This window comes from Geospiza fortis, unplaced genomic scaffold, assembly GCF_000277835.1.
Source record: "Geospiza fortis unplaced genomic scaffold, GeoFor_1.0 scaffold403, whole genome shotgun sequence".
Lineage (NCBI taxonomy): Eukaryota > Metazoa > Chordata > Aves > Passeriformes > Thraupidae > Geospiza > Geospiza fortis.
The window spans coordinates 604,517-618,664 of NW_005054336.1; the positions used below are offsets into that span (position 1 = coordinate 604,517).

Here is a 14,148-nt window from a genome sequence, read left to right on the forward strand (position 1 = left end):
TGTGACATGATTCTGAACATCCATTTATTGGGCAAGAACAGGAGAAACAGAAATATGATGCTGCCTTTCCAACTTGACTACCCATGCAGCAAAAAGCCCACCAAGACAATAGTATTGGTATTATCATTATACCCACTTCTGCTCCCTTATAGGTGCTATATGAAAGCCACACAAGTATCATCCTCTGCAGTTTACATTGGCTACTACTTCATCTCAAGCTGGAACTCAATGGACTGAATTTACTGCAGCAGAAAGTGCAGCTTTTTACCTCAGTTTCTTCTCCTCCCTGTATGATCCTATTGCTATTTTTCCAGATAATCCAATCACTACACTCCAACTCTGAAGTGAATGGGCAGAGCAGCAATATCCTTCAGTGAAGGATTCTAAACTTGAGTTAATTTCCCACCTCTGACCCCAAGAAAGGCAGTTTAAGTTCAGACATCTTCCAAAAGGCCAATTACACAAGGATCAGAGCTATTCAAGTGATCCCACATGCACAAAAACCAAATAAGAGAAGATGGATCTGTACTGGGCAAGGAAAATCACACACTGAGTAAGGTGAAGGAGACCTTGAAACATCTTACCTCTAAACTTGGCTATTTTTATTACATTATAAACAAGAGACTTCCCCAAGGCTACACAAAAAATAACATTCTGGAGTCAATTAAAACAAAAAACCAAACAAAATACAAAACCAGCACCAGATTTGTATACATTGTATATAGCCCTATAACCATGGTAGCTTAAAAGTTTACTGCACACAAATCATAGAACCAGGGTTTTTTAGAATAGAATTACACGTTTATTGTTCACATTTGAAATACTTTGGTTCCTGACTGAACCACTGAAAGTCCCAATGGATCTGTAAACTGAGTATCACTAGAAAACAATTTAAAATGCCATGTAAAATAATATTTATGTATGCATGTGTTTCATTTCATGGTTTCTCAGCATAACCACTTGTTCTATTTACAAATATATAAAGATTTGCACTTTAAATCATTGAGATATCAAAGAGGTATTTTCAAATCACACAATAAATATAGAACCTGTTTTGTTAAAAATCTACAGTATACTGTACATTCAAGTCGAGGCAAAAAAGGATTTAATGCCAGTTACACTTGAGACATAAATGCATGTTTCCAATAATTAAACAATTTCTAAAAGTGCTATCTCTGCCTGTGATGAAAGGTAACATTAGGATCCAGTATTTCATTACAGTCAAAGTTTCAGACCATTGCTTTATTCACAGAACTAGAGTTTCTGTTACTAGAAAAATATCAAAGCTTTTATATATTCTTAAATTTTCTTTCAAGAGTTGCAAGAAAGAGGCAAAAAATGGTCTAAAAAATAAAAGCCATGTGCACACACATAGAAACACACCACGATTCAGATCACCACATAATCCTCCAGAAGAATGATCAAACTCACAGCATTCTGTTTCATTTAGAATGATAAGTTTATGAACAAGTCTCTAACAAAAATCCCAGCAGGCAACCCTAGAAGTCTAAGGCAGCTGTTCCATGTGCAAGTTTCTACATAGAGTGTCAAGTCCAGAGTCTTCCCATGTCTTTGTGCATTCTTCAGTTTCTTCTTTGTCATCACTTTCCACCCACAGATTTGGCATGTAATCTGCAGCAGGTTTTTCTGATGCAACACTGGAAGCAGAAAAAGAAGTTACAATGCAAATAAACAATGCTCTGAATGGAAACAGAGTATTGCTTTTATGATATAATGTTTAATATCCTTGGTTATATACCAACCATAAGCTTTAGATTATGCTGTGCTCTCCATAGAGTTCAGCACTCTACAAGCCATCTACATTTTTTCACAAACCTGTTTTGTGTAATGTACTGGGATATCTGGCAAGGCTCTGGTGAAGCAGTAGTACTCAACACAGAGGGAGGTCTTTTTTGCTGAGATGCAGATCTCACTAAACGAAGGTCTGTGTCAGAACCTAAGAGAAACACACATCAGTTAAACTGCAGCCCACTGGAAATAAGCAAGTCCTTCAGCATTTTGTGCCCTCTGCTTTAAAGAAAAAACCAAAACCACAAAGACCTTAAAGAAGAGCTATAATAAAACTGTCACTGATACAGACCTGGGATTAAAAATTTTTAAAGTATTGAAGGAAGTTATGTTAAAATTAGGACTCTAAATTTGAAAATGCAGCATTTGCATATATAGCTACCACTGAAAGTAGTCATATGAAGTCACTCAAGTGTAATTACTCAATTTACAATTAATAAAGCTTTTTTGTTCCTTAAGTAAAGACCTCTCCAGCATGCACAGACAACACCAACATGAAAACCTGCAAACTTGTCAGAATACAGAAAACAAAACCAAAAATGAAGTCAGATGTCTTACTGTTTACATGAAACTAACCATCACACAAGTCAATGGAAATAAATGGCAAACTTAGGAGGGCCAGATCAATCCCTTCTCACATTTATATTTCAAAGTTTTTATATGAAGTAGAAAACCAGAATGATTACATGTTCTTCAGTATTTATGAAAGCACATGAAAGTTACCTGCTGTGCTGTCAGGTATTTGATATTCACCAGATTGTTTCACAAATATAAATTCACTACATAAGTAATTATCAGGAAATTTTGAACCATCAACATATCAGTTGCCCTGATATGTGGAGGCATACAGATACATGGTAAATTTTTTCTTGAGACCTTTGGGTTTTTTAATTGTTTTGTTCATATTTGTGACTTCTAGTTGAAAGGAAGAGAAAGAAACTGTGCAAGAACATAATCTGAACCAAATACTTGCTTCTTAAGAAGGCACTTGGAGTTGTTGCATTTTCAGACTTGCAATCAGCAGTCATACTTAAGAACTGATGCTTCAGCCATGCTCCTCTATCTTCCTCAAATGCCTTTCTCTAAGAAAAGAAATGACAATTTACACTTATGACAACAGGAAAAAACCTAGCCCACGTTAAATTGATGTTATGCTATTTCAGAAAGCCAAAGTTGTAGCATGTCTATGTCACCAAGGAGAGCCAGCAGTTTAACACAGCAAATACTGCCTGTGAGCAAGCTTTTAGCCCAGTGAGGATTGGCTGAGGGGGCACTCACAGCCAAATCCCACAGCTTGTTCCACAGAGGTCAGAGTAATCCTTTCACTTCACTGCTCTACACTCCACCGACACCACCTCCTGTGCTCCCCATTCTCCCAGAACAGCACCACCTCTTGGAGCAGCCCTCATCCAAGGCAGCCACCAGGAACAATTACTTCTTAAACCTTCTAAACAGGGAAAAATTACACTGAAAATATAGCCCTGATTGCTTCTGTATAAAACTGGGGCAAGAAAACAAAGAGGTTGTTTCCCTTTCCAGTCCCTCCAAGCACAGAAAAAGAATGTCTAACAGACAACCTCCAAGAGATCCAATGGCTCTGGAATCAAGCAACAAGTTATTTCATCTCCAAAAACCATCAGTGAAACAGGATGCTCCTATTCTCTGTCAGTAGAAAAACAGAGGAAGCTGAACTCCAACGCAAACATTCACAAACACCTACAAAGCTCACAGCATTGCTTCTCATTTCATACCTCAGCATTCTGACAAGCTGAAGCATGAGCAGTTATACTTAGGCTGCAATGTAGTCCTAAACATTTCCAGACAAACAATTATTGTGTATTATCACTCATTGCTTTTAAAGCTGAATTCAATGTGCAACATGAAATTAACTCACTCACTGAAACGCAAATAAAATAAAATTAGTTATAATTTGTATTTGTTACCACGTGAACTACTGCTATCCCAGTAGCTTAAATAACACCTAGAGTATTTTATATTCTGGGTCAGACAGGTTGGCCAGTTAACTCTGTATTCTGTCTCAAACAGTGGCCACAAGAGATGCTATTTATGAGCAGAGTCACTTTCTGCAGTGCATTCCCTCACAAGTTCCCATTCCCAAAAGCCATTTGATTATAGATACTGAAAGGCACTCCCCTGTGCCCCATTTTTATTATCTGTGAGTGTGTTGCCCATAAGCTCAGGCAAGTGCTTTTTGAACTTGATGGTATACACTGCCTTTACAATCTCCTTCAAAAAAAATCCAGAAGTCAACTACCTAACTATAAAAAAACTACCTTTTGGGGTATGATTTTGATTTAATTTCAAAATTAAGAGTCCCCTCTAGTCCAAGCCTTGAGGGATTTGGTGAACAACAGTAGGGCTTTCATCTGCTCAAACTGAATCCACAGCTTTATAAATTTTAATCACATCCCACTCCAACTTTCTGCTCTGCACATCAAAGCAAGCTGTTCTATAAGCAAAAGTCCATCTCTTTTTTCCTGTCATATCTGTACCATCCTAGTTCCACAATCACATCATGATGACCTTTCCCTGACAAACTTGTAAGCCTCTTCACATTTTTGACCCTAACTATGGGCTAGACCAAAGGACATGTGCTAGAGCTCGTTCAGACACATCTACCCTGACTGCCAGTACCTGTGCTTACTGCCCAGCTTAACTACAAAACCAGAACAGATAATGACCCTACTAAGGGAAGCATAGTAATTACTTGGTGTTTTTGCAAAAGTCACTGGTTTTCACCAAATCTTAGAAATCAAGTACCTTTCAGATTCAACCCTGAGGCCAAATTTGACTGAAATTGACATAGGCCTTACTTTTGTAGGAAACCAACCTTTACAAGTATCCAAGAGATTTAGTTAATAAATTTTGGAAGCACTTCAGATATTTCAAAACCTGAAACAAAAATGGTTTGGTTCCAGTTGCAGAAACTGTATTTTCTAATATACACAAAAACCTTGGCTTTTTCAATTGCCAAGAGAATGATCTTCCAGAACAACTAAAGATATGTTTTATACAGTATGGCAATGATCTTTCTCTATAGACATCAGAAACTGATACTGCTGGATGGCTGCACTTTGTCACACATAAAAGAAAGACTTGTAATTCGTCTTCCATATGAGCTCCCTTTCCCAATACCTCAAGTCCTAATCTAATAGCAGCTTCTGTAAAACTTTTTCGTTCCTTCTCAAAATTCTTCTTTTGCTCTCGAAATAGTCTCCATTCTTCCTGGAGACGCTCTCTTTCTTCCAACAAATAGCAGTCTTGTAGTAACAGAGTGGTGTCATCATCACATGTAAGCTGTTGCTGTAGATACAAAGCAACAAAAGACAAATGTTAATTTGGGAGCGACTTAAGAGATATGGTATTTCCACAGTTTCAGTTTTACTAGAAAAATGGTTGAAGTTTAATATAGAAACAATGCAGTAGATATCAAGTTGGTGGATAGTGGGGGCAGATTTCAGATAGCAATCAAAATGTCCCTGTTCAGACAGCCTCACCTTTGTTCAGCCTCCAAAATTATTCCTACCAGGAGTAAAAAGTCCTTACATTATTAACCAAGCCACTAGCACAGTTATACTCAGACCACCCACTAAGTTGTTTTATTTTAAAAGCACAATCAAGGAATGGAGAAAGGCTCAGAGGCAAGAAGAGTGGAACATTAAATAAAATAAACTTGGATTCAATTAAGAAAAATAAGAAAAAATAAAGCCTACTACCTGTAAGAGCTGTTGCTGAGTTCTGATCATTTCTTTACATTGCTGAATCTCTAACTCTAACTTTCCAGTTTCTAGCTCATGGTCTTCTCTTGAAATGACATCTTTTTCATTCAAAGCTCCTGAATGTCCACGTGACACTAAGGGAGAAAAAAAGCATCCTTAAAGCAAGTTATAAAAACCCCAAGACCTCATACCAGAGACACCTTAGAAGAGTAAAAGTTTTTAGATTCTTTGTTTCAACGTGAAAGACAGATACATAGTGTACTCAAAGCATTTCTGTCAGAGACAAGAGTTCCAAAATTTGTGCTACATAAGTAATTATGCATCAAATCCAGTTAAAAAAAAAAAAGCAAAAGCAATGAAAACATGGCTGTTTCACATTCCCCAAGGTAAACCAACCATCTACACTGCAATAAGTGTTACACAAAATCCTCGCTTGCTTCAGCAGTCATTTAAAAGAAAACTCAAGACAACTAAAGATTTTTTTTTCACTGACATGCTGTTAGCCCATTCTTCTGAGCCCATTTTTGAAGGGCTTATGTGTTCATAAAAATATGACAGTAACTATATTTATCACAGATATAAAAAGAAAGCCTTTTCCTTCAAGTCCTGTGAAGGAGAAATGGAGCTAACAAACACTGCATGCATGTTTTCATTCTAGTAAGGGAATGAATTACAGAAATGGTTCTATTTTGTACAATTACGTACTGGCTTATTTAGCTCAATGCATGCTAAATCACAATGATTGTAATAAGACAAGTTTTGGTCCCCTGAAGCCAGTATTTGAACATTAATAGAATCCTAAAGGGCTATACTATGGTCACCCCTATAAACTAAAAAAAAACCTAAAAGATGACTCCAAAAAAAAGAGCAAACAATTGTAACATTATTTCTGATGCTTACTTTTCAGTTAGTTACACCAAATAAAGTATTACAAGCATTCTTGAAATCCTTTCTAGGGTGTAAACATACTCTCAAAGGCCATCTGCTGTTTTATTTGCAAGTGCATGCATGACCTTCTCAATCTTACTCTTGACAGCAAACATCCCTGTGGTAGTAGCTGCATTTACTTGCATGGAAAAATAATACTAGGAAAGAATTTTATATATTTTTAGCTGTCTTAATGCTGTTTAACAGCTGGAAATGAGGAGAGTCCAGCACCATACCATCAGTTGGTTTGTTTTAGAATGCCACAAGAAGTCCCAGAGGATGTGGCAAGACCAGGCTCTTTAGAGGGAATTACATATTTTGCATCCAATTATTTCGAAGTGCCACATCTGCATTACTTTTTCTAAAATGTATTTTATATGTACACATAATGCAGTTGAACACCAACCTTGGTTATCCAGCTTTTCAACGTGATTTTTCAACATTCGCCACTGCTTCCTAATGCTATTGGTAAGCTGTTCCCGCACAGTTTCACAAGATAATTCCCACATATTCTCTTTATTTAATTCTCCAATATCTTCCTCCTGGTCTGACAGCACCTGTAGAAACAGAAATAAGAAGCTGCAAACCATTTCACCCCTCCAAATACGTGTATTTGTTTATATAAATATATGCATAGATTCAATTTACTGAAGAGAAAGAAAACCCTTACATAAAGATTTTTCCATCCAGGGAAATTTGACTCTCAGGGAGTTCTGGTCCCTGACAGCATAATGCTGAGGAGGCAAGTGAGCAGGCAGATCCCAGAAGCCCACCACAGACACTGTGGGTCAGCTAGCAAGGCTCAGTCACTCACATCTTCAACCCAGACAGGGTCAGACTGCTGAGTTGTGCTGTCAGACTTAGGCAGCAGCTGCTCCAGTATGGGGGCAAGTCATCCAATCAAGAACAGTACTCTCACCTTATAAAGAAGGTGACAGAGAACCTACATGGCTGTTCTACACAGCCATGGCAGTAAACTCTTCAATAAAAATATCCTGTGTAAAGAAATACTAAAATCTGGAAACAAACAAACAAAACCCCCCAGGCATCCAAAATCCAGTATGATGCATTGCAATATAGAATTACATACCAGTAGCTATTGCATTTACATTCATTCAAAGAAGATTTTCAAGCTTTTAATTTGCTCACTGGAAAGAATACACTGTGTATTGTTCACAGAGAGCAGAATATTTATATTGGATGAATTTCACACAAAACACATGATGTGCAATCCATTGCAACTCTCAGAAGAAGTTTACTTTCTTTTTAATAATTATCAATTTACTCCAGAACTATACCAAACTGCTACAGAGATTTAATTTTAGCTGAAGAATACTCACCAGCCCATCTTCAGATCTTTCTTTAGGTTTTTGTTTCTGTGGTGGAAGAAGTGAAATAATATCTTTCTTCATTTGCTGAAGAACTTTCTTTAGCTCAGTATTTTCCAGTAAAAGCTGTTTTTGGCGTTGTTCATAATCACTTAACAGAACTTTGTACATTTCTTCCTCGTTTCTGGAAGAAATAATCTTACAGTAACAACATACCAGCCCTCATACATGCTTCAATTAATGTTGTTCTAAGACAACTACCTGGCTTCTGTCTTATCAGTCCTCCATGCACCTCTCTTCCCATCAGCTCTACCAACATAATTTAGAACTTCCATAGCTACAAATGAAAAGGATATTTCAAAGTGTGAAACAATATGCAAAGAGATAAAAATTTAGATGACATTGCATTTATATGTAGTTATTATAAAAAGATCATATTACTCAAAGATCATATCCCCCTCAAACTTTAGACTCATTAAATCACATGGCCCTGCTTAAAGCAAAAATAACAATCAAAGGAAAAAAGGTAAGTTTTTGAGTTTTGAAACTCAGAAGGATATATTCTCATCCTGTCTTATCTTTTTAATGCATTTCTTAATGACACCTTCATCCCTGTTTCAACCTTTATATTGATGTATCAAGTCTATGCTCATTCTGGCAACAATGCCAGTTTTATCTCCTGTTTAGGGTAAGGAACTTATTCATGTTTCTTAAGGTATTCCTCAAAACTTCTGTCCACGTTTGAATAAAGGTAAAATCAAAAAACCCCAACCACACCAACAACAGAAACCCAAACTTGAACTAGTACTAGCCACCAGAAATCAAGAATGTTAAGTTTTGCTGACCTCAGGGTGAAGTTTCTAGAGCTTACTGAAATGATAGGTAAAGATTTTCTGCAGCCAAAATAGGTGATCCTCCTACTGTGTCCTAACCTGGCTGGGCTTAAGCACAAGGACTTAGAGAAAACTAAGTAAGCAGAGAACCATCTTGGCAACAACAGGAACAGTTTTCTTCTGGTTTAGTGAACTCAATGAGCTCACTAAAACATGCACTACAGCTGGCAAACAGCTGAGTTTGGGGGCAGCAAGTGGACTAGAGCAGGACTTCCCTTCCACTGGAGATAAATTATAGAAATACTTTAAGGGCAGATATATGAACCAAAAGGTACATTTTTTTTAATACCTAACAACAACACCCATTTTCATGGTTACCCATGTATTGATGGTAAATAGCACTGATGAATGTCTTGAACACAATTTCTGGGCAGTACAACATACAAGTACTCATGATAAAGGAGATCTGGTTTCTCCTCATTTCACATAGTACAGGATGGTATATCTGCCTTGTAGGGTTACTTCCTCTCAAACCTCTCAATACTTGTGCTAACCACAAGCAGAGTATCTCCAGAGTAAAATCCCATGCAGTGTGCCTTCCTGATGTCAACTGCTTAGAACAACACAGCGTTTATGACATTATCCAAAATCTTGTGATAGCAACAGTAGCAAGAAAATAGAGGAGAGATGGCTCTAGCATAGCCATTGATTCCTATGGAACCCTAGGAATAAATTTTCCTTAGTAAGGAAAAAAAACCACCAAAAAAACAACCCCACCTCATTAGGTAAAGATCAGCATTTGGTTTATGCTTGGTAAGGAATCTCACGAAACACAATGTAGAAAAGTCTTACACAGTCAGATAACATGAAATATCGCTTATTTTCTTTAACATTCCAACATCCAAATAAAATCTGCAAGAGGGCCACATTGCCTTTAATGATAAAAATGCCCAAAATTGGCTCTGGGTAACAAAGATTACGATAATTTTGCTGTGATAAATTCAAAGAGCTACTTACCTAACTTTTTGTCTTTTTTATTCATGACTAACTGATGTAAGCGCTCCTTTAATTTGTTATATTCTCTCTCTTTCCTCTTCATATCATGATTGTATTGTGTAGCTCTACTTGAAATTACATTCTGTAACTTCTGAACCTAAAAGCAATGCCACAAAAGGCTGTTTCTTCCACTAAAGTATAAACATACATTTCTTCAGAAAACCAAAACACATGAGGCAAAACAAAACTTCTATTAAACTATTCTTTTGGTGAAAGGAAGTGACAAAAGGAATCAGAAGAGCTCTCCCATCCCATGGATTCTGATCTCAGACTTATCTCAGGAGAGGCAGGTTCTTTTCACAGAAACCCATATCATAAACAGCAGATTATAATACTATAATTTCTCTGAAGTACAACTGAATTCATGTTCTGATAAGTCACATAACCTTTAATGACTTTATTGAACAGAGCAGAGAAAGATGTATCTTTACTTTCAGTAATTCATGCTCAGGATCTAGGTTTACTCCAATCCTAAAGCATGCTTGTTAGGCTTGCACTAAAAAATAAACTCCTCTTCCTTGGGGCAGCAGGACATTGAAAGACAGACTATTCCATTTGGTCTAAAAGAACATTAAAACATCACAAAGCAATTTTTGACAGTTCTTAGGGTTGTATTGTTTGGGTTTTTTTAATTTTACCATTTAACCTTACAAACATACAGCACATTCAATATTTTAAGCTGGAACTCCAGGAAGTTCACTATGAACAGTTAGTACTGTTATGCCCAACTGTATGAACATGTTTATGAACACAGAACATCCACAGAAACTTAGAGGAGCCACATTCACAAAAACATGGGAGCCATGTGAAGTACAATGCTAGGGAAGGAGCATAAAGGAAACAAATGCCAAACTAAGAAGTGTCATGGATGTCAAAGTGTTTTCTGATCTTAATTGTTTCAAGATATTTAAGTTTAATGAGATAGTTGTTGTGAGCTGGGTTTCCCCCCACCTCCCTTCTTATTGGTCTTTTTCTCCCCTCTATAATATAACAAGAAAACCCCAAAAGCCTCTATACACAAATGTTTAAGTAAGTGACAGAATCCTGTTGCTCCTCCTACTTTTTGATATATCTGAACATTCTAAGCTAAAGCTGTACAGAAAATCTCAGAAAACTGCACATCTGCATTTCTGCAGTACTCTCTATTGCTGCAACTTGGACCTATCCCTTATAGAACCTATTTATCCATATGCAACATGCCAGTCAACTTGAAAGACATTTACCAAACAAAAAACCACATTCAAAATGAGCAATTACAAGACTCCGTGCATAAAAAAATATTCTTCAATATCTATATAATGACTTGTGTTAATGTACAAAACAACTCACTTCATCCTTTTCATTTTTAAGTAACTGGTGCAAATTTCTGTTCTTGCTTTGCAGTTGTCTGTCTCTTTCCTGAAGCCCAACTATTTCCCTTTTAGATAATTCCAACTGTTCCTAGAAAAAGTGTTGATAGTTCAGTATCAATAAGAATTAAAAGCATAAGATTTAAAAAAACCCCAACCAACCAAAACAAACAAGCCATGTTAACCAAACTGCCAAACCACCTCACATGAGATATGGCTTAATATTTAACAGATATTATCTTTTACAGTTAGGACTTTTTCATTAAGTCAGGATTCTGTAAGCATATCTGTACTGTGAGAGTGAGGTGGATATTAAGCAACCTGGATGAATTTGGAACTACAGTTTTACTGGAGCATTTCTGTTGAATAATTAAGGGTACAATTAATACAGATATACAGACTGTGACCATAACAATGCAAATGGAACATTCCACATATACAGAGAAGGCTAGACAGATGATCTTGTTACAACAGATAGTGCAAAACTAGCATTTTTAAAAGTTCTGTCCATGAATGAAACTCAGACCTAAAACTGGCAGCTTAAATGACAAGCCAAATACAAACTTTTCCTTCACATGCATACTGAGGTACAAATGTGTAGATATGTTTAAGCAACAAGAACTTCTACACACACCACAGTGAAATACAGGTAACACAATAGTGGAAGTCAAGAGGATTGCTGTATGGTAGCTGGAAGAGTCTACATGAGGAACCTCACAAGCTGACAGCCAGTTAGATGCCCTGGGATTCATGCAGTACTAAGAAGATCTCCCTCTCTCCCCTTAACAGCTATTCATCTAGGGAAAGCAAGTGAAGTATTCTAGGACCTTACATTTTAGTGTTTGCATAAAAATCAGTGCAGTTACAGATTACTTTCTATCTGTAATCAAAATCCTTCTACAGGAATGACCAATCTCAGCAAGAGGGCTACTATCATTTTGAAAATCTACAGCAGTAATTTTCAAGGAGACAGTGCTGACCAGCACAAGTGAAAAGCAAACTTTAAAAAAGCACTGAATCATGCACTGAAATATTTTCTCTTTTTTTATATTTTTTTTCTTGATAGAATTAAGAGAAAGTCAAGTCTTTTGTAATATGACTGCACATAAAAGTGCACCCAGAACTTCCAATATATCAGCTACTCCACAGGGACTGGCCTTGAGCATGTGTTTATTCTGTGATAAAATGAAGCTTAGTAACTTGTGGTTTGACACCAGTTTCTGAGCAATTCTTACAAACAGACTCTGTAGTTGGATGTTTGAGGCATCCAACAACAAAAAAACCACATGGAAAAAGCTAATGATATGGAAAAAGACTAAAAACCCCACACTAGAAGAGTTATGTGTGCTTTTACTTGTTACAATTACATCGGGAATTTATCTGTAAGAGCTGGGCATACTCTTTTAAGCAATACTAAATAATGAGAACTAAAGTGTTTAATGTTTTCACCCAAAGTGTACATTAACACTCACAAGTCAAACAGTCTTCCCCCTTCCTTGATTAAGGAGGCTAAAATTCCAAGTAATTAGAAGTTCTCTTGTTAGCTCATATTTCATTAACTTTAAGGCATTTTCATTTGGAAAAAAAAAAGACTTCCAAAATCCCCAAAATACACACAAAAATACAACTGTAAATTAGAACTAGGTAGGAAAAAAAAAAAAAGAAATGCTGCATAATTCTAGTGGAATGATCCTTTTTTCTACCTTTAACTTAGAATAGCAGTTCTGCAAGTGATCCATATCACTTCCCAGTTTCAGATGCTGTATTTCTATTTCTTCCTGAGCTCGGAGGTTCTTGTGCTGCAGTACAAGCAATTCATTCATACAGTTGACCATAGACACTAAATCTAATTCTTTTCCTTTGGACTCGGCATAAATAGAGGGAAACCCCATCGTTGTTAATTCCTGGTAAAAGACAAGGGGGGAGAGAGGGCGAAATGAGATCAATAACTGGATCAATCTCCCACTATTCTCCAAAAGACAGAAACAGTATCAGGTGAAATCCTGTATTAAGGGGGAAACTGTGACTACTTCCCACCAACTTCAGCTTCTGGGCACTGAGGAAGAAGCATTCTTAATCCAGTCAGTCTTTTTTACCACAATTGATTGTGTGCAGGTGACAACTTTCAGTAAACAGAAAGATCTGGCTTACCCTATCAATATAGGATATACTCTGTTCAATATTCTCTTCTGTGCAGAAGGCACTGAAAAAGCTGTGCATGCTTTTGGATGAAGGCAGTGACAAGCGTAGCACTTCTGAGCTCATGCTTGTAGGAGATTTCCGTTCTGAGGTATATGGAAATTTAGTTTTGCTATCTAAAAGTTAAACATTAAGAAGAAATCAGCTATTATTTTAATGCATCACATAAAATCAAATCCTTATGTATTCAAGTTATTATTTACAGAAATTTAGATTCTAGAACAGAGAATTTGATCTAGAATGACATTAAACAATTCACAAGATACATATAAAGCAGAAACTGCCACTGAAGATTTAGACTCAATAACACTTTAAAGTGTTGTACCTTTCAAATTTTACTCATCCACCAAGAAAAAACTGAGCACACTTCCTTTTTATTGACTTACTACAACACAGGTGAAGAGATGTGCATTCAGTAAAATTCTTATAGAATGTATGGTATGATTATACTTATTAAGTATATGCTGTAATTTACTCTTCCACTAGGCAGAAATAGGCAAGAAAATATTTACTCCTTTAACAAATTTGTAACCAATTTATTAAGCAAAAGAATATAGAACAAGTAAAGAAATCTTTGAAAACACAAGATACATTTATAGGCATGATTATAAAAAATAAAATGTGACTGCAAGTTCTTAACCTTTTCATATATGTGCAAGTACAGTATTTTACATTAGCATGTCTGTAAAGATTCAATCCAAGACAAAGCACTGTTTGTATTATTTACCATGCTGTTTAACTACTCAAATATGCACAAAACTCCAGTCTCTCTCTAGCTGCTATAACATTGCTGGTAAAATCAGCAAATCAACTAAATTCAGAATATTCCCAGTTTACCTGATGACAGCAGCGGCACAGTAACAGTCCTCCAATCTCCCATAGCAACAGAGACAGGCTGGGGCCCTGA

The 14,148-nt window shown here is 36.5% G+C and overlaps 1 protein-coding gene across 2 annotated transcripts; it reads right to left on the reverse strand.

Moving 5' to 3' along the window:
• Positions 1 to 580: 580 nt before the first annotated feature.
• SSX2IP (SSX family member 2 interacting protein) lies at positions 581 to 14,148 on the reverse strand. 2 transcript variants are annotated; one of them, XM_005422046.3, is made up of 13 exons: positions 14,079 to 14,148; positions 13,194 to 13,357; positions 12,746 to 12,946; positions 11,023 to 11,133; positions 9,655 to 9,790; positions 8,066 to 8,141; positions 7,817 to 7,988; positions 6,883 to 7,033; positions 5,547 to 5,683; positions 4,966 to 5,133; positions 2,783 to 2,891; positions 1,837 to 1,957; positions 581 to 1,658 (listed from the first exon to the last, which is right to left on the reverse strand). In XM_005422046.3, exons 1-13 carry the CDS (start codon positions 14,119 to 14,121, stop codon positions 1,508 to 1,510), a joined length of 1,740 nt encoding a protein of 579 aa, XP_005422103.1. In that variant the 5' UTR covers positions 14,122 to 14,148; the 3' UTR covers positions 581 to 1,507. The 2 variants fall into 2 exon arrangements, with proteins under 2 accessions (XP_005422103.1, XP_030913782.1); XM_031057922.1 differs by lacking the exon at positions 11,023 to 11,133 and having other exon boundaries at positions 14,079 to 14,142.